The sequence below is a fragment of the Labrus mixtus genome, chromosome 14 (assembly GCF_963584025.1).
Source record: "Labrus mixtus chromosome 14, fLabMix1.1, whole genome shotgun sequence".
Taxonomy (NCBI): domain Eukaryota; kingdom Metazoa; phylum Chordata; class Actinopteri; order Labriformes; family Labridae; genus Labrus; species Labrus mixtus.
Genome location: NC_083625.1, coordinates 14,963,646 through 14,984,239, shown reverse-complemented (window position 1 = coordinate 14,984,239; position 20,594 = coordinate 14,963,646). Strand labels below are relative to the sequence as shown.

Genomic DNA, 20,594 nt, shown 5'->3' with positions numbered 1-20,594 from the left:
AAAGGGGGGAGTGGTTTTAAGAGGTCGGTAAATTACCAAGCAGCTGGCTGCTGCAGTCTCCTGAGATCTCAGGTGATGCTCCAGCAGCCTATCCTGATGCTTTGCTGGCAAAATAGTTTTTGTGCTATCTCCTCTGTGGTTTATTGTTGATTGAGGGCAGACAATAGTTTAAAAGCTTTGAATCTAAATCCAGAATATGCTGAGTTTGTACAATCAGCTTCTATCAGATTTGATTGTGGTCTTGTTTAAGTGGAGGACAGGAATGTGCCGTAACTTCTGTCTTAACTAATGAAACATTCTTTTTCAACCTGGACTGTTCAGATACAATTTTGCTGCTAGGTAGCTCTGTTACAGAGCTTGTTTCTGGGTTAGTAAAAGTCACAATTTTATTTATGTATTTTGATGAACTTTTGCTGCTTGTTGTGGTTTTACAAACCGCATAAAACGTTAAAAGCAGCATCTGGTTGCATGTGTGTTAAAACTGTATCTACCAGATACATGTCTCGCTGAGACAGCCTCTGAGCTCCATGTTTGCTGATCCCTTTCTATGTTGAAAAATTGAGATATTTAGCATCATAAAGGTTTTTTTTTAATTTTTTTTATGTCAATCAAAGCTGATGATTGACCTGCATGTGACTGTGCTCGGCAGATACACAAGGCTGGCCAGCTGTGACATCTGGGGCACCAAAGAGGTGGACTTCCTTGGATTGGATGACTTCTCCAGCCCCTACCAAGATGAGGAGGTGATTGGGCAAACCCCAACGCTTGCTCAGCTCAACAGCGAGGATTCGCAGTCTCTGTGTGAGGCGCTCTACCCCCCTGCTGAACTTACCATGACAACCCCTAAGACTCAGCCGTCACAGTTCCCCTGTCACAGTAAGAGACCCCTGGTCCCCGGCCAAGGATCTGGCCCTGGCTCTTCACGGCCCTCTCTGAGCGCCACGTTCTCTTCCCGTCCTTCCCGAAGCCTTCTCGCAGACTTCCCTGAAAGCTCCCAAAAAGCCACCAGACCCATCCCCTCCAGCACAGAGACTATGGCCAAAACGCAGACCTTCCTCAGTCTCACCCAGGACCACGGCCAAACTCAAACTAAGACCCAGGGTCGAGGAACCAAGATGGCTGCCCCAACTTCTCCCAACTCTGACTTTGTGCGCAAGGCTAAAGTTCGTGTCAGCGCTTTGCTTAAAACTCAGCCTGACAAGCCCTCCCACACGGACCTTGAGAGGTCTGATCCTCCTCTTCCTCTCCCCCATCCCCCAGATGAGAAGGCCTCCACATCAGCAAGCGTGACCATGGTGGAACTTCCCGCTGCTGCGGCAAGCGGCTCCGGCAAGCTGATGAGCTTTGAGAGGAGGCCAGAGGGGGCAGTGAAGCGAGAGATGTCTGTTGGCTGGTCTGTCTCCACGCCACAGCTGGCGGAGGAGAGCCAGGTGCTGGAGGGCAGCACCTCTGGGCTCATTAGCGGCGGCGAAAGTGTGGCAGGAGCTAGCAGCGGCATTCTGGTGGCTGAGGGAACAGAGAAGAGCAAAGAGGAGGAACACAACTACTCCCTGTTCCTAACTCGCAGCAGAATGGCCGGCAAAGCTCTCTCCCAGCTTGAGGAGGATGAGGAGGACGAAGAAGAAGAGTTAGAGGAGGAGGAGGAGGAGGAAGAAGGGGACGGTCTGGAGCTAGATGATGAAGACCACGATGAGGGTTTTGGCAGTGAGCATGAGCTGTCTGAGAATGAGGAAGAAGAGGATGAAGAGGAGGATGAAGACTATGAAGCAGACAAGGACGACGACATGAGTGACGCCTTCTCTGAGCCAGGTAGCCATATGTCTGTTTATTACTTCTGGTTTACATGTGTAGCCAAGTGCTTACTCCTCTTTAATTTGTCTTCACTGTCTACGTTTTGCTCTGATGTTCTCCTGTCTCACTTTCTCCCTCCTCCACCAGGCTGCGACATGGAGGTGATGGAGGACATTAAAGGTCTGACAGCAGGAGTTTCCAGTCGAAAGCGGGGCAAACGCCGCTACTTCTGGGAGTACAGTGAGCAACTCACCCCCTCCAAACAGGAACGTATGCTCAAGCCGTCTGAGTGGGACAGACACACGCTGCCTAGCAACCTGTACCAGAAGAATGGGCCTCTCCATGGTATACACACACACATATATATACATTTATTAGCTGTGCACAGGCATATAATATCAACATGGACTAACTTTATGAGACATAAGCTCGAGCTTAGCTTATATGATTATTAGTTCTCAAACCAACAGACAGTTTGGACATTCGAAGACAGCAGCTGTGCTCAGCATGTTGCAGTGACACAACAGTGAAAGTGATCACGCTGGAGTGTCATTTCTCACACAAACAGCCTTTTTTTTAAAACCCAATAGAAATGAAAAGATCAGGCAGAAACGTATTTCTCTTTTCTGTTGCGTTCATGCCAGTATTTTACTTGATTGAGAATGACTCATATTCCATTGTTAGTATGTTGTTATGGATTTCAATATAAGATGCTCTTCAAGCTTGTGAAAATGTGATCAAATCTAAGGTACTAGGGTTCAACAGAAAGTCTGACCTACTTGTGTGGTTGATTTAATCTGAAACATCACCTCTGACAGCTTATGTTTTTCATAAAGGAAAGTACCTGCTGAAGAAGTCTCGCCGCACAGACGTTGAAGACCTGACTCCCAATCCTCGCAAGCTGCTGCAGATCGGCACTGAGCTCCGCAAACTGAACAAGGTGATCAGTGACCTGACCCCCGTCAGTGAGCTGCCCCTGACTGCTCGACCACGGTCCCGCAAGGAGAAGAACAAGCTGGCATCAAGGTAAGAGATGCACGGACAAAGTGGCAAGGAAGTTTAAATTTGAATCACACTGACCTCCAGATTGTTTCAATTTAAAAAAAGCTGAGATGTTGATGTTAGCCCACGTGCCATGTTTGCTTCTCATTCCTGTTATCTTTAATGACTCCACTCATCTGTTGTGTGTGTAGAGCTTGCCGTTTAAAGAAGAAGGCGCAGTATGAAGCAAACAAGGTGAAGCTCTGGGGACTCAGCACAGAGTATGGTAGGTTGATTAGGACAATAAACACACACATTTTGTTCTCAATCAAATATATAACTGAATCTATTTTTTACTTACATGATTACATCTAGTCTTTGCTTTTGCAAGCTTTGTAAAATCGACCTTCTGATGAATAAAAATGACTAAATAATGATGATGTAGCTTTGTCAAAAACCCTGACCTGAAGGTGAATATATTTTGTATCAATAACTTGGGTTCATAATTCTGGGACTGTTATCGTTTAATTCTAAATTTGTCTTTCTCGTCTTGTAGATCGCCTGCTGTATGTGATCAACACCATCAAAGAAGAAATCGTAGCTCGAGTGGAGGACTCTTCTCCTCGTCCCACCAACATGACTGACACTTTGGAGCATCTCATTCAGGAGACACTTGGTGAGAATAAATGAGCTCAAAAGCAGATTTTTTAAAATTAAAAGTACAGTCAAAATCCAAATCAGACAAGCTTCAAAAAGGAAAAGGATGCTGTAAGGAGTTAACTCATCACAAAACACTTGTGAACAATGGGTTAAATCGGTGGTACTCCAACTTGCCCGACTCAGGACACACATTTGCGAAAAAACATACCATTAAAAAAAGATCAGCAATTATGCTTATGCAGCTGTGAATACACTGGGTGGCCTGTCCCAGTATCGTCTATGCGTGGGAAACATTATTATTATTGATTGATGTGACTAGCAATGAATCATTTCTTCTGAAAATGTTTCCCTTTAAAAAAAGTAGGGCATAAAAGAGCCACAACTAGTCACAATAGAGACGCGGATTGAGTTAGCAGGGCTAAATTATTAATGGCTTACATATGATGATATCATCTTCATCAGATAAAACTAAACTGTGATGAAAGTGGTGAAGAGGCTTGTTAACTACATAGAATGATAACATCAGGGGAGATTACGTTTTTCCTTTGCATTCTCTGAAGAACACCTTAATAACAGTTACAACTACCAACTTCTTCAAGGAATAATATATCACTAAAGTTGTTTACAATAATATTCATGTTAGAACTCATGATTTGACACACTAAGTTACATACTGAAGAAAAATCTCTAAAGGTTTTCTTGTGTCTCTGTGTGCAGTGGCATCACCTGTTGCTGGGCAGACTTCAGACTTCGTCAACAAGATCTTGGAGAACACGGGGCGTGGTGATCCCACCGGCGGACTGGTCGGCCTGCGAGTCCCCACCTCCAAAATCTAGATAAAGAGAGGTCCACTGAGAGGAGTGGACTAATTATTATCACCGTGCTGTTCCGTTGTAACTATGCTCCCCTCTGCATGCCCCTCAAACCCTGAGTTCATACACATTGTTAGCCACACAAACACACATACCACTCCCTGTGTGTGTATATACGTGTGCTTGTTTTAGCCATGCACATGTATGGCAGACACCCTCGCTTTCTGCCTCTGCACACTGCGTGCAGAGTCAGTGCGTCACCTTCTCCCAACCCATCGCGAGCATCTACTGGGTAAAGGGCCTTTTTAAAGAAAAGGATGGTTAGGTGTTTAGCTAACAGCCCGTTCCAAATCCACCGGGGATCATTAGATGTGTTTAGCAAAGCATTGTGTACGGTCTGCTTCCAGGGCTGAGACTGAAACAGTACAAGTGTAACCACTGGAAAACTTTCACGCAATTTGTTTGAGAATGACAGAGGAAGAGTTACCGAACGTCAGACACCATCAAATGAAAGAGAAGTTCCAGTTTTCATTTCTCAGAGGAGGTTCATCTTACATGGCAACACAAAACAACATTAGGATGTCCAGTTAACACACTGAGTTCAGTACTTTAATACAAAAAAAAAAGAAAAGAAAACTGCTTTGGTTGCATAGACTGCTGCAGAAAGAAAAAGCAGCGTGCTCCGAGGCGTCATGGGTTGGCAGGATATATTTTGTAATGAAGGCCTAAATATGTCCATGCCATCCCCTGTTTTATAACCAGGTTTGCTGTTGTCATTATGTACATGGTGCAAATTTAGAATCAAAAAAAAAAAAAAAAGCTGAAAGATAAATTTTAGACCTTTCACAGTTCAGCGTCAGATTCCTGCTGGGTTGAAGTTTTCTTAGCGTTCAGGATGAAGCTTAATGCTTTTATTTTGAAGACGTTAACTGAAACAACAGCAGGAAGTTGTGCGTGTGGTTTGGTGCTTTTTTGGTCTTGTGCTAGTTTTAACTGGACTGGTTGAAACGGGCAAATTAGCCGTTGTGGGAACAGAAGTTGAATAAGATGATCATTGTAGACGATGATGACATAAACAGTGATCCATCTCCTTTTGGAAACTGTACATATAAAAAGTGTCTCCGAGTGAAAAATCGGCACTGGCTTTCCTTTTTGTACAGCAGAGATGACCAGGCTAATAGTGTGGTGTGTTCATACTATAGTGTTTGATCAGAGTTATATTCATTGTGCCTTGTGTATGTATGTGTGTGTGTTTCTGTAAGTGTGTGTGTATGAGAGAGAGAGAGAGAGAGAGTGTGTGTGTGTGTTTAAGAGGGATTGGTCTGAACTCCCTGAGGTCCAGCCAAGGAGAGGACTACTTTACACTGAGGGAGATTGTTAGTGAATGTGAGGAGAGAGACACACCTGTGGGGTTTGTCACGTATATCAGTTGTCTGAAGATATTCTGAATGTATATAAAAAGAAATGGAAGCTCTTGTTGCATGATGCCACAGAGTCTGTGTAAATAGGAGGGCTCTGCAATAGATTATTTGGTTTTTGGTACTCTGTCTTTAGGGATCGGGGGAGGGGTAAACTGATATTTTCGTTAAGAGTTACAAAAAAATATTTGCACACTATATTTTGATTGTTTTATGTACCAAAGACACATGCAACGAAATGGCAAACAGCCAGTTAAAGTAAGGTTTTGCACAGCTTACCTGACGCCGTATTGAATGTAAGAAATGTGGGAGGGTCAGGGAACTTCATTGAACTGTGAAATTAGCTTGGGTCCAATTCTGTACAGAAAAGGAACATTCATTCATTTTTTTTCTAAAATGATGAAGTAACTCCCATCTACAGGCTTTTGCAGTAGATTTGTTGCTTAGCTAGCACTTCATTCCTGAACTGATTCCTCCCTCCACATGCTAATTGTGTTTTTTGCGCTTTCTAGGACAAAGAAACTAAGAGCGCTGGTAGATAAGCTATGTTACATATTTTTCTCGTTTGTCGAAATGTCATCAACAATAACCAAAATGTTTTGTTGTGTCACTTGTTTGATTTTTCTGTGTGTAGACGAGGTCTAGGTCATTGACAAAATATTAACTGAATTGTGTTTCAAGTACTGTATATAAAAAACATTATTGATATTTATCTATCAACAGTGAAATGCCACTTTTCATCACAATTGATTCATTTTTAAGCATGACACATTTCTAAAGCCTACCCTTGCATCAAGAACGTTAGAGGAAAAAACACAAAAGCCAAAAAAAAAAGAAATTAAAAAAAAGAGTTCTTGTTATATTTTTGTACTTTAGCTGCCCGTGAGTTTTCCTGTTGGGTTTTCAGTTGGATTTCCTTTGAGTAAAGAGAAGGAGAGGTGGAGGAAAATAGAAGAGAAGTCCTACAGAGCAGCCCGTCGGTCTGATAGTTTGACCCCTTTAGTCTCGTTTGCTGGCTGAGTGACCTGCAGATAAACTGGAATAGATTTATCTAAACCCAATGCAGTGAAGTCCTGGTCTAGTCTGAGTGGTCTATAAAGAGAATGAGGACAGGCTGTCTTTAGTGAGGACAGGGACATGTCCAGTATGATGGAGATGTGAGGGCCGATGAGGAGGAGGTGTTACTGAAGGTGCTGCAAGAAAGCCAAAGCAATTATAACGTTTGCCCAATACTGTGTATTTCTACTTTTTCATTTTAACACGTATTCCCTTCTTAACCTTGGAAACGGTGGAAAACTGCATTTCCTGGGATTGATGTGTCCAACTTTGAGGTTGCATTGCTGATTTTTTTCTTGCTTGGCCATACCTCGGGTCCTCAGCTTGCATCTTTCCGATAACTTCAAAACACAGAGTTACAATGTCCAGGCCACAAACTAGCAGCCAGTTTAACCCTTACTAAAGCAAATGCATGATATGTGTATGCTTGCCTCCCTGCTGTGCCCTCAGAGGAAACGCTGCCAATCTCAGGAATTCTTGAATTCATCTACAACTCACTCAGTTAGCAGGCAAATACAAACAATAAGTGTTTGACAGGCTGAATTCAGGTTAGTTTGAGGTGAGAAAGTCCTCCTTCATTGAATGAACTCAGATGTCTGAAGATAGTGATGCAGAGCTGTGGTCTCTATTGTGTGATTGAATAACAGGCACTGCTAAACACACACATATATAAATATATTTTTACTTTTTCTGTTCCGTCTAAAAAGGGAGAAATGGTGCTTTTTCTGAAAAAAGAATGATGAGTATCCATGATTCTTATTTTAGTCTAGTTGTAGCCTAATGACTTGCTCTCCCGTATTCATAGCTATTTTCTTAGTAGTGATTCATTTTTGTAAATAGACTATATAAGTTAATATCTATCTTCTAAATGTTAGATATATGTATAGAATACTCTTATCTTATATGTTTGAAAACGAAAGCACTTTGTCCAAAAAAGGAAAAAAAAATCAAACAAAAAGAAAAGCATTTTTTCTTCCATTTGCTGCTAAAAGGCCTGGTGTGAATGCTGCAAGTGTACTTGACGACTACTTGCTAGGATAGGTCTAGAACCTGACTCAGCTAGGTCTATAAACAAGCAAGGAATTGATGTGTGGCCTGGCCAGGGTTAGAGCTACATGTTCCTGGAGCCATGTGATGATATCTGGTGTTGAACAAGAGCATATCATTGTTTGGCTTCGGGAAGCTCAGTGTCTTGGCAGGATAGGTCTATTTCCTGGTCAGGGGATAGTGTGTTTGTGGTCTTAAAAAAAAAAAAGAGGGTTTTGATTCCAGGGCCCCTACATTGATCTTGATGCTGACCCCCTTGGCGTCATGATTCATTTGCCTTCAGTAGAGGTTTCCTATGGAAAAACTGATTCTGCTTTGGCTTACTCTTCAGGGTGATGTACAGTGTAGACACATTTCTCCAGAGAGCTATATTGTTATCATTTGTAAACTGATTTCTACTTGTGACTTAATGAGGAGGGGTTTAGCCTGGGGCGGCCAGGAAGAACCAATTTGAAAGATGTTGTTCCAGGCCGCCTTAGGGGAGAGTTACTATATCACTGTACTGTATGGCAAGCCAATTACAAATGGAGACTCAATCCGGACACTTATTGCCTTCTTAAATAATTTTTCATGACACACAAACAATAATAGTAACATGTCAGACCTGTCAGGTCTCGAGGGATGTCCCCTGAGGTGTAGACATCGTTCTGCCAGTATACTGTCAACAGCAACAAAAACCATTCAGCCTGATTGGCTCAAAACAACCATGACTGAAGAGCAGACGTGGTGAAATGTACCTTAGAAATTGTTTCAAATTTTGAAAGACTTGTTCTCAGTTTGATTAATATTTGAAGCATTTTTTCAGCTAAGATTTTGCTCAAGATTGATAGGGCGTCAACATTGGCCAAAGGGCCGCTAGTTGACCGACAGTGGAGCGTCTCAAGAAAAGGAGTGTGTGTTTTGTTGTCGATCACGAGGCTGGTTCAAGATAGAGTCCTCACAGGTTTTTACATTTAAAATGATAGGCGCAAGCTGTGCAACTTTACATTCGAACCATGAGACTCTGTGGCATTTTAACAGTGGAAGAGTGAATGAAAAAAAATCCACGCCAGTAAAACTATTCCTTCTTTTATTTCTGATGACATAAATCCTATACAGTCAACTATTAAGCTAATAGAGTGTGTAACTTTGTGCTACTCTTGTCCAATAAAAGCTAAGTGGATCCATACAGCTCTTTCAGCAAATCAGGGTTATATCGTTCTTCTATCTGACGTATGTGATGACATAAAATCAAGAGAAAAATATATTTATGTATTCCAGTTATTGTCGCCATTCTTTACTCTGTACAAAATATTTTATGTGCGTGTGTGTATTATGAATGTCAATCAATATAGTGCAATGCTCTCAACAGGAACTTAAAAATGGCAGACATGTCACAAGAATTCACAAAGTTTCAATGTTCAAACACAACCTTAAAAAAATGTACACTCATAAAAAAATGTGAGTCCAATTTGTAAATCAACTGGTTTATGTCATGGTGCTGATTTGTTCAAATGTTTGGAAAAAGTCTAAGAATTTAAATGGCATCGATATTCAGGTCATGAGTAACTATGATCATGTGATCCCTGTTGGACCAATCAGAGGGTTATTCACACTTAGTATTTCTCTCATCAACAACGACAGTGTGGTGATTTCTGTATTACTGACCTGTTTTGATCATTAATGTTCAGCATTACTTAATTGTTTTTGTAAAAAGCCAGACACCTGGATTTGATGTTCCTGCCAAAAGTCAGAGAGGAACAGTACATTCCTAAGAACTGCAACACAAATCCACTTTTTCGTGTGTTTTAGGACATCGTTATTATTTATAGATTTAGATAACGAGGAGAACGCCCCAATGATGTAACAATTTGATGAGCTCTCTACAGGTAATACTTGGTAACGTTTGTCTCATGTTTCTGTCATTTTCTTAAAATAACTACATGATTTGTGAAAATAGAGATTGTGTCAACAAATCTGCTTTAAATGTGGCACACTTGGGACAAGGGCCGTGTTCAGCCACTGTCCCAATGGTAAGAGGCATTGAGCTCTGTGATTGCCCTTTTCACAAAACTGTATATTCTACTTGAGTAAAGTTCTGAACATTTGAAAAAAACATCATAGGACATTTTTGGGAATGTAAGAAAATTTGGTAGAACAATGGTATGAGTGCTTTGTTTTTGTTGTAAGGCCTCAAATTCATTAGACATATAGGCCAACTGTTTCACCCAGAGAATTGTATAAACCGGCTGTACACTGGTTTCAGTTCATAATCTGAGTGCATTTAACAGCAAAAGCAGAAGACTCTGCCAAGTTGGAGCAAACCTCAACTTTTAAAAGATAATTTTGGAAATGACAGAAATGTAAGAAAAACGTTACCAAATATTATTATGTAAATAAATTGGGTTTTAAAAAACGGAATAACCTCTTGCTGGGTGTGATGTCAGATCTCAGAGTCTGGCTTTACGTCTCTTTTGAGGCATTTCTATTGTTTCCTGTCTTGTTTGAATCCATGTGGGCTGTCCCTGTTGCTTGTCAAAACGCCTCATCCTCAGAGGCTGTATGCTTACTACTCTCTACATGTTCCCGTGTCCAAACGACACTTCAGAAATGTACTCTGTGATAAAGATACAGAGCGAACACCTGCATGCTGATTCCCTACATAGCACCAAGGGAACCAAGTGATATCTGGAGATCTTTTTGCATGTTTGGAAATAACTTTGCGTCCACATTGTCACAAAGTGAACTCACTGTACTCTCAGTTGAATGATTTCATTCTTGCTGCTGTTGAATGAGCACAGGGAGACTTTAGATTTTGGTTTAGTGTGCTTCACCACCAACCCAGGTTTTTTTTTCCTCCACATGTTTATTTCTACAACAGTCAAAACACCCACAGTTTTACTTACCTTGCACGTGGTCTTTACATTTACAAGGAAATGAAACAGTACTTTGAATATGATGCCTGCTAAACCAGGTGCCTTAATCAAATATTTGAGAACACAAATCTGCACCTTCTGTCAGTCTGGAGGGGGTTCCCCTACAGAAATATGGGACTGGATTTCCCAAAACCTACACTTGAAGTACAAAAAAAAAAAAAAAAAAAAAGAAAACATTATTTTACCCAAAATCAATACTTTTGTAAAATAATCAGCCTTTACAGCAGATCTGAGCTATTTTGTTGTCATAAACGGAAAGACAAGGAATTCCCTTTCAAAGCACCGCCGGAGAAAAGCATAAATGACAACGATGTTTTGGGAAACCTGGTTCTGTTTTTAGCTCTTTCTCTGCCCACTATGCCACGTTATTGTGTTGTCTGTATCAGCTGCTACTGCTGCTACCACCGCTGGTGTGTCCATGTAGAGAAGAGCAAACTTCCACTGTGTCTGAGGCAGAGGTAGACCTGGGCCTGCTTTTTACCTTGGAAAATTACAATGCATTCTTCGTCTTTGGTTCAACATGGAGCGTCGTGTTGCTGCCTCTTGAGACCTTTTAGAGAAAAACAAAAAGAAAAAAAAAAAACATACTTTCCATTTCTTAACTTTGCTATTATGAAGTGCCAGGCCCTCCTTGAAGTCAGTGTTGGCACTGAGTTGCAGGTTGCGAATGAAGCAACAAACTGAGCATGGAGGTAAACTGTGGTGCTAATCTGTTCATAGCTGTGTTCACAGGCTGTATTAGCCATATTATTCCTTCAGTTGATGACTCGGGTTGGTCTCGTGTTTCTGACTGCTGCACTGCTGTATGCTGACATGGCAAGTTATAACTCTGCTGCTGCTTTGCTGATGAATGTAGACTAGTCTTCCTCAGCAGGTTCATTCAGACAGGTGTGAGTGTCTGAAGGAGCTTTCCTGTTCTATTTCCTGTTTTTTGTTTGACACACAGAGGAAGCCTCTTGTCGTCAGGATCCAGAATGATCATGAATGTTGTATCTTTATTTGGCTGATGCCCAGCTTGTATGTTGAACTTTATTTTAAATAGTATTAGGGTTTGATATTTATGCTCTGACTATGTCGTATGTTGGTCATTTGAAACTTTTCCCTGAATTACATGTTTTTTTTGCCTTTTACCCTGATCCCTTGTTCATACCATTTCTTTGATATTTATGTTAGTCCTGTCAAATGTAGAGTTGTTGAATTAAGATTTTATAGCTTACCACTGGTGCAGGCTTCACCAGGAGTATGAGACTTTTCATGGGGTTCACACACATGAATCAAAGTCAGAATGAAACAAGAATGATTGTCAACTTATTAAATGTTATTCAAATTAACCAGCTATTAATTCAATAATACTTACATAATATCTAATATAAAGTCATTAACGAAGATATTTTTGTAATATCCTGCCACTGCACTCTGAAGATGCAGATCCAGCCATTAATAAATGGATGAAAACTATTTTGTCCATGGTAGATAGGCCTACAAGCATATTTGCTAACTTGCTGAGTGTCAGATAAGAAGCTTGATAGCACTCTTTTATTTTATAGAAGGCTAAATATGAAGCCATAGCCAGTTATATTTATTAAGTCCATGCAAACATTTATTGACTGCGTTATTATACTGACTGTTTTTTGGAAAGGGGATTTTTTTTTTTTTACCTTCTCTGTATTCGTGTAAGTTAACAAACCTTCAGATCTTCAGTTTCATTGTGGCTTTGAGTAAGCTTTGTGAAGCTCATGAAGAGTTCTGTCATTGGAGGTTTTTTTACGTGGTTAGAAGGGGCAATATTCACCATTTTACACATCAGCTAATAGATTCTACCGTCGCATTCATGTTTGGAAGCTCAAATGATTGTTTAATGTTGTACTACTGGGTTGCAGGTTGTAAGTCCCATAAACGTGTACTTGTTATCATTCCCTTGCTTCACATTAATGAGAAAATGAGAAGGCAATTTACTCTGGGGCGACAACTGCCCATATTACAAAGAAAAATAAACACATTTGATAACCCATTAGCTATAGTTATACAGCAGCTAAAGTTAGCAAGCAGCTATTCTCAGCTCACATAAGCCAAGAAGTAAACCCCTAGCTAGCATTGCGCTAACGCTATATCGCCTATCTAGCATTGCGTTAGGAGATATAGATTACTTGTTAGCTAACTAAGAACCAATCTCCTAACATTACATTAGCTAAGAGGAAAACTCCTAACATCATGTTTACTCAGAGGTAATTGCATAAAAAACATAATTTTAGATAGGAATATCTAACTTTCCTTTTGTATCCAGTAACTCTACAAAAAGGTAGTATTAGCTTTCAGCCAATTCCTAGCTAACCTTAAGGTCTGCTAGCAAGAACTTTGATGCTAACATGGGCTTAGTCCTGACAGAAACTCTAAAAGGTTGTTAGCCATATTGTGTTAACTTTAATTTGCCAGATTTACCCAGGGATTGACACGTTTAACTGTCTGTCAGTTGCAGATTAATCAAGAAGCTTGAAATGATAGCGATTGGTTTAGAAACCACACATTTATGCAACCTACATCGGAATACAGTAGTGTGACGTCATACATGCATTTTAGCATCCCAACCTGAGCTTGACCTCTGAGACAAATGTCCGCTGTGTGATTATGGTCAATACCGCCTCCAACCAGGCTCATTGAGTCAGCAAAGAGAACCCTGCCTTGACACAACGTTATTTGTCCCGACACTGATTGATGATCAGGGTCTCCACAGCCTGGAAGCTGGGGAAATGAAACACAAATTGATCAGTCTTCTCGGAAAACTTCTCTACTGCGCCAGAGATGTTTTTATTTTAGATTTTTGGATTTTAGATTTTGTTCGAAGGGCTTTGGTTTGCAGTCTTGTCAGGGAACTCCTGCAATTTGCCAGGAGCCACTTAATAAAGGCTGGTGGGCAGAGACCTCTCCCCCCCCCCCCCCCTACAATGAAGGATGATGAGGGGGATGGGGTTCATTTCCTCCTCTGCAGACTGATCTTATTAAAACAAATGACAACAACTTACCCTTAATAAAAAAACAAAACCCCTCTTCCCATGTCTACACACTCATCATCCAACACAGCTGATTGATGATTGACCTCCTTCCAGACTTACCAAAATGAATGGAGCAAGAGGAACTTCACAAAAGTTAATGTTGATCGCAAAGCATCTTTTATGGTTTTTTTTATTTTTTATTTTTTTTGAGAATTCAAACAACAGAAAGTATGATTTTATAGGAAATCCATACAAGCCCAAACATGTAGAGGATGTGTGAGATACCGGTCATCTTTAGCTCCACAGCTACATGCCACTGTTCTGATGCTTCTGGTCTTGTATGGTAACTTCTTTGATTAGATCAACAGCATGGGATCTCTCTGTAGTTAGTCCTGTGTGTGTCCTTCTCCCCAGTCTCAGTAGGAAGGCTGTTCTAAGTGCTCTATAATAGATCTCTTGGTGATTCTAATTTCACAAAGAAGCAAAACCTGCAGAAAGTAAAGTATCCTGCTGAAACTAACTTGATCCTCTTTAGCAATGACATCTATATTTGTAGTTCACATATATGCCTGTTCAATACAATATCTTGACAGTTGCTATATTTATGTTGTGTAATAAATGTCGTGCTGGGTTTTTACTTCTGATTTAACTTACTTTTTTGTTTTGTTTTACATTGTATTTTATTTTCCTGGGAGGCAGAGTGGGTGGCTTTATGCCCAGGCAAGGAAATCTAAATAATGTTTTGTTTCTTTTTTTGTTGGATTGTATGTTTGTACTGTAAGGACACATTCTGTACAGAGCTTCTGACAGTTTTTGTCTCTGGCTGCTTGACATCCTGCGGACACCTGCCCTGAATCTCTGTCGTGTTTCCGTGCCTCTCTCTCATTTTTATTTCTTTTCTTATTTTTTAAATATCATTCTTTCTCTGTTGTATCAGCCAGGAGTTGGTACCTCAACTCTGTCTGCTTGTAACCACAGTAGTTTGATTATGTTTATTGATTTTAATACAAAAATAATAAAACCATTAGCACCCCAAACTGACTCATGTTTGTTGAATGGATTTACCTGTGCACACATGACCACGTTGAACTGAAGAAGTTTTATTGAATTTCAAACAATAAAAAGGATTAATGATGTTAACTTCAACATGTCTTCTTCCATTCCGTTGATTATCACTGTTATAAATAAATGTAAAATCACTAGCACATTTAAACTGTTGTAGGGCAATCATTGGCTCTGTTTTACAGACATTGTCTTAGAAAATTAATCATTAACAAAACAACCGACCTATTTGATATCCAATTGTCAAACTGTAGCTGACCACATAATTTTTTGCTAATTTTTGTTTCTTTGTTATTTTTCTCTATTTCAATTTTAAAGCTCTCATAAAATAAAATTTAAACATATTATTATTAAAGTATTATTTATTTACTTATAAACTTTCTTTTTCTGGTTTTGTAATTGTAGAAGATTTTCTGGGGTTTGGGGGTCACATGGGCGCCGCTGGGCATCACATGGCGATGTCATGACACTAACAGCACCATCAGCTAGATAAGTGCAAGAAGTTCAGTTATGAACCTACTCTTTAGGGAGCTTCTTTATTGAGCGGAAGAAGAATTATAAACCTGTATAAAACAATGTGTATGAATTTAATGGATATCTTTTAATTTTTATTTCTTAGTCATTTAGTTCATTGAAATCATTCTTATATTACTGTGTAATAAGGACACCAGATTAGATTATGTGCAGGAAAAAACGTGGACTCATTTAAAAAACAAAAAAAAACAACAGATCTAATCATAAACTGTGCATTCAACACATCTCTGCCTTTTGGTGTACTCTTAAGATTTATTCAAACTGTAAACAGCCCAAATACGTTTTTTTATTTCCAGGATAAAAAACTTCAGCATAATAAATCCAAGCAAAGAACTTCCATTTCCATAGCCTATTAACTAAGCTCACCTTTATTTTTCCATAAAAAAAGAAGTTGACTATTTGTTTGAAGAGGGGGAAGGTCATCCCTCTTGCATGGACATAGGGAACCATGAAAACATAATTTAAAAAATGTCTAACCTATCTAAGTAGGCTAGATGGGCAATCATGCAAGGGGAGCATTTCTTATTATATTTCGGAACAGAGTTATGACAACTCTTTCCGATAATTCCTATAAACTGAGGGATTCAGTCGGTTTGAAAATACTGAAACCCTCACCATCACATCAAGGCAATGAATAGATCTTCACACACACCCCAAACGAAACATTAATGTCCAATGGTCATTAGACATGTAGTTTTCATTTAAACAATCTACAATCGAAACATCTATACAAATTAGTTTTCTAATCCATTGTAAATACCCTTTCATACAGTAGCCTAATGTAAAAACTAACAAGTTCCACTGGAGAATGGGGCACTGACGGGAAGGGGCGTCATCTTTTAATCAGTCTCCGCCCATTTCGCGATCCTCGACGAGGACGCTCGCTGTCCTGTGGACCTCCAGCTTGCCATACATAAACAAACATGGCGTCTTCTGGTGAATTTCACGTCCGAATGTGTGGACAAGAAATCATAAAATATGACCTAGAAATTAAAGCTCTCATACAGGTAAGAACTTTAACGTGTGGTTTGTACATGTTTTTTTTTTTAATTTTGCCCATTTTCAAACTCAATAATGGTTTTGGCTTCCTACAATCCTAAAAACAAAATACTTGAGTTTAAACGATCACTGTGTCGCAATGTTGAGATCGTTTTCATCATAGGTTTGGTCATGTTTGATAAATGTTTCATCACACGACCCTGTAGTTAGTTGACTTTCATTATTATTTTATATTACTATTTGTCGAATAGGAATATAAAAAATGTATATATTTGTATATATATATTTACTTGTATATTTTGGGTCAGGGTATCACTGCACAATCCTTAATTCATCTGTGATCCAATACAAATTAGCTTCTTTCTTTTGTTTCCAGACGAAAAACAAGAGAGCCGTTTTACTGTCTGAATCAGAAAACAGTAAACAAACCAACATTGTGTCAGCAGGTTTCAGCCCTTTTATCCCCTAAACCACAGCGAGCAGGTTTCAAGCATCAACAAGTTAAAAATGTCTCTTTGATCTGGTTTAATTTCATTTTTTTTTTAAAACAGAGGAAGACCAATCACACACTTGTTTCGGTCCTCACAAAGCCTGCAGCATTTCAATATTTGCTCACTCACCATTTGTCAAGTTTTGTTTTATTCTTTTTTTTTTAACTTCAACTGGAAAATCTGCTTCACCTTAAAAAAGACACACAGGACAACTCACTCTTCTTTGGCCTTTTTTATTTTCCACCTAATCTTATTATGTTCAACAGATAACAAACAACAGGCCACTTTGTTTCAGTTGACATCAAAAAATAATTTCCTGATTTTAAGAGTTTTTTTTAAGTTGATAACCCAGAAAGAGAATATACACCGTTTCATTACCATTAAATTAAAGATATATATATATATATATCATATTCTAAATAAATTATTATTTTAAATCAATAGTTGACAGTACCTTGAATGAATGTAAATGAAACATACTGTTGGCAGCATTTAACACAACACATACCTTTTCATTCTAAATAATATAATACATACACGGTCAATTTGGTAGAAACTGGGCCGACGGTTTAGCAGGAGACGTCAAAAGTGTGATTTTCATAAAATTCAAACTAGCGGAAGACCCGGCATAGCAGACTTTGATGGTCCAAGAGGCTTTTTTTGTAGTTAAAAATTAACTGTGTCAAATTTAAAGTCGTGTGAGGGGCGTGGCCTTTCAAAAATCTTTCTCATGGGAATTTGAGTGGCGGCACAAGACAAACAAAAAAATCAATCAAGCCCCTACTTACTTGGCAAACACCATATATTTCAGTATTGTGTGGATGGTAACTTGATAAGATGATAATTGAGTAAAATCCGTCACTCGCATAAGAGTTAGTTTAATTAACATTGGAATTTAGAAACCATCAGTCCTTGTCTCTGTGCATCTGCATGGGTTCTCCCTCCGTACAAAAGGCACACTAACACCTACTGGCAATGTAGAGTAACCAGTTTATCTAACCAGCATGTTGGTGTGTGTGTGTGTGTGTGTGTGTGTGTGTGTGTGTGTGTGTGTGTGTGTGTGTGTGTGTGTGTGTCTGTGTGTCTGTGTGTGTGTATGTGTGTGTGTGTGTGTGTCTGTGTCTGTGTGTGTGTGTGTGTGTGTGTGTGTGTGTGTTATCTGCAGGACATCAGGGATTGCCCTGGACCTCACTCAACTCTCATGAAGTTCAACTCTCAGGTCAAAGAGAAGTTTAGCAAACTCAGGCTCAGAATCCAGGTAGGTCAGGACCTCAGATCACACATACTGCATTGTATTTGACAGACTTCCCTGCTCATAATCCAAACAGTGAAGTCTGACGTGTTGTGTTTTTGTCAGGATCTGGAGCAGATGGCCAGAGAACAGGACAGAGAGACTGACAGAGTGGCCATCCAGGAAGAGACAGAGAGCCAGCGAAGGCAAATGCTGAGGTGTGTGGACAAAGACATATATGAAAACATCAAGAATCTTAGTTACCCCTGTGAATCATTGACTTTTTTTATAAACGTGAAAATGTAATTGAATTGTATAATAATTGTAGAAATATGAATTCATTTCAAAGCCAGCATTCAGTCTCCTACAGTGCATTCAATATCTGTAAAGTTCAGTAGATACTTTGGTTTCGTCTCAGTATTCTTTCTCAGTTCTGTTCTCTCTAAATCTGTGTTGTGTTCTCTCTGTGGTTTCCAGTAACCAGACAGCTTGGAGGAAGGCTAACCTGGCTTGTACTCTAGCGATAGATAACATGGAGAAGGACGAGCTGCTGCAGGGACGAGAAAACCTGAGCACCAGACAGAGGTGAGTCAACCCGCTTCATGACAAAATTCAACCCTTTTCTTCATTAAGTACATCTGTTTTTATCTTGAAATTGGGTAAACTTTCACTGAATTAAAAAAAATGTAGCAATGTGGTTGGGTGGTAACTGAAGAAAGGCAAAATCATTTTGTTGAGTTACTGGTTAACATCATCATCATCATCATTTCAGAAAGACGGTGCACTATACTACTCTACAGTGACACTGTAGAGTAGTATAGTGCACCGTGTTGATGTTGTCTTGGCTGGCCACCCTTTGTATAGACATCTTTATGTCTATTTATTTGTGAGCTGAGATACATGTATAATGCTGCTGCAGATATCTTGTGTCTTTTTTCAATATAACAGCTTAACAAAATGATTAATCATAGATAACGCAGTTTGTTTATATGATCTTGTTTCTTAAAGCAAAGTCACAACTGAAACTATCCAATAAGAAGTGTAGATTTAATGGGTTCAAACAAATAAACAGCATAAAAAAATTTGTTGAATCACCTTTCCTGTTCTGTGTTTTTACACTCAGGAAGGCGACCAAAGAAAGCTTAGTGGAAACCAGCAGCAACATCACAGAGAGTCTAATGTCCATCAGCAGGATGATGGCTGAGCAGGTGAAGCAGAGTGAAGACACCATCGGCACGCTGGGTAAAAAAAAAATATCTCTATACTTTGATCAGGCCTATAGTTAGTGTAAAAAAAGTATTTCCTTTTGAAAATATATATATATTTTTTCTATCATCCAACATTTCCTGAGCAATCTCTTCTTCCTCCTCCTCCTCCTCCTCCTCCTCCTCCTCCTCACTGTAGCCACCTCCTCCATGACAGTGCAGGAAACCAACGAGGAGTTCAAAAACATGACAGGAACCATCCACCTGGGGAGGAAACTAATCCTCAAGTACAACCGGCGGGAGCTGACCGACAAGCTGCTCATCTTCCTGGCTGTGTCTCTCTTTCTCGCAACCGTCCTCTACATCCTTAAGAAACGTCTCTTCCCCTTTATTTAAGCGGCAGCTGCTTCTTAAAGGGGCATGTGCCCAGGCTTCAGAAATATTTATTTCCAGTTACATTATTCAGCAGAAAGTTCCCATTAGGAGTTTGAGAACGTTTGTGGAGGAAGCTTGGATTACGGGGAGAGTAAAGAGCAGAACAGAGACTGGCTTCTGCCCAGAAGAAGAAGCTGTCAGTAGAAAATGTTTCATCTCATACGACCTTGCTTTTTCCTTTTTTTTACTTTAATGATGATGGTTCATGAAATGTGTATGAAGGGAGAAAGAAGGATGAATCCGTCACATATCACAAGTAGAAAGAGTGAAGCAACTTCCTGGATTTTATAAGGATTCATGCATAACCTTAAAGCGACAGCATGCTACAAACAAGCCGAGTCATACTATTCAACAATGACAAGTTTTAAGAAATGTTGCAGTTGGCCGCTCTCTAAACCAGGCTGTCATAACTTCCTGCCAGCTGCTTCACGCCTTCGTCCAAGAACTTTTGAGTGACCGTGCTGTCTGAATGTGATGAAGTTTACAATTGGAAAAATGAATGCACCCTCTATGACGGCATTCATGCTGCTGCAACGAAAAGGGGACAGCAGAAAAAACACTTTGAAGTGTACTGAGGCCTTAGTACGCCATCCAGCATTTTTAACAAACCAGGGTCAAAGCTTTCGTATGCAGTAACGCTTATTTTGTTTACATTTTTGTCAAATTACGGTCTCTGTGTACAACGGGAGTGTATATGTTTGCACTGGATGGCTTTTCCAAAGATCCTTTGTGTGTTTACAAAGAGTCAACGTGTGCCTTTATCTCAATCTTACATCCAGACAACGATCAATCAGAGATACAGAGGTGTCAGTCTGGGATGTTGAGTCAGTCACTGTGAACATTTTGAACAAATGTCTAATAACTCTAATTGTTTGATTAAAACAAAGTATTTTTGGCATATTGACTGGTGTATTGTCTGTTGTATTTCCATAGATGCACCAGTAGATGGCAGCATACCCAACATTTA

The 20,594-nt window shown here is 39.7% G+C and overlaps 2 protein-coding genes across 2 annotated transcripts in view; both read left to right on the top strand.

The window, feature by feature from the left end:
* crebrf (creb3 regulatory factor) overlaps window positions 1-14,707 on the top strand; it is a 28,827-nt gene extending 14,120 nt beyond the window's left edge. Inside the window, exons 5-10 of the mRNA XM_061055272.1 lie at window positions 650-1,809; window positions 1,939-2,136; window positions 2,628-2,817; window positions 2,985-3,058; window positions 3,329-3,448; window positions 4,150-14,707. Coding sequence (XP_060911255.1) covers window positions 650-1,809; window positions 1,939-2,136; window positions 2,628-2,817; window positions 2,985-3,058; window positions 3,329-3,448; window positions 4,150-4,268 — 1,861 coding nt within the window. The 3' untranslated portion in view covers window positions 4,269-14,707. The remainder of the gene's footprint in view (window positions 1-649; window positions 1,810-1,938; window positions 2,137-2,627; window positions 2,818-2,984; window positions 3,059-3,328; window positions 3,449-4,149) is intronic.
* Window positions 14,708-16,117: 1,410 nt separating this feature from the next.
* bnip1b (BCL2 interacting protein 1b) lies at window positions 16,118-20,531 on the top strand. Its single transcript, XM_061055257.1, has 6 exons — window positions 16,118-16,273; window positions 17,922-18,014; window positions 18,114-18,205; window positions 18,465-18,572; window positions 19,111-19,229; window positions 19,392-20,531. Exons 1-6 carry the CDS (start codon window positions 16,190-16,192, stop codon window positions 19,586-19,588), a joined length of 693 nt encoding a protein of 230 aa, XP_060911240.1. The 5' UTR covers window positions 16,118-16,189; the 3' UTR covers window positions 19,589-20,531.
* The last annotated feature ends 63 nt before the right edge of the window (window positions 20,532-20,594 follow it).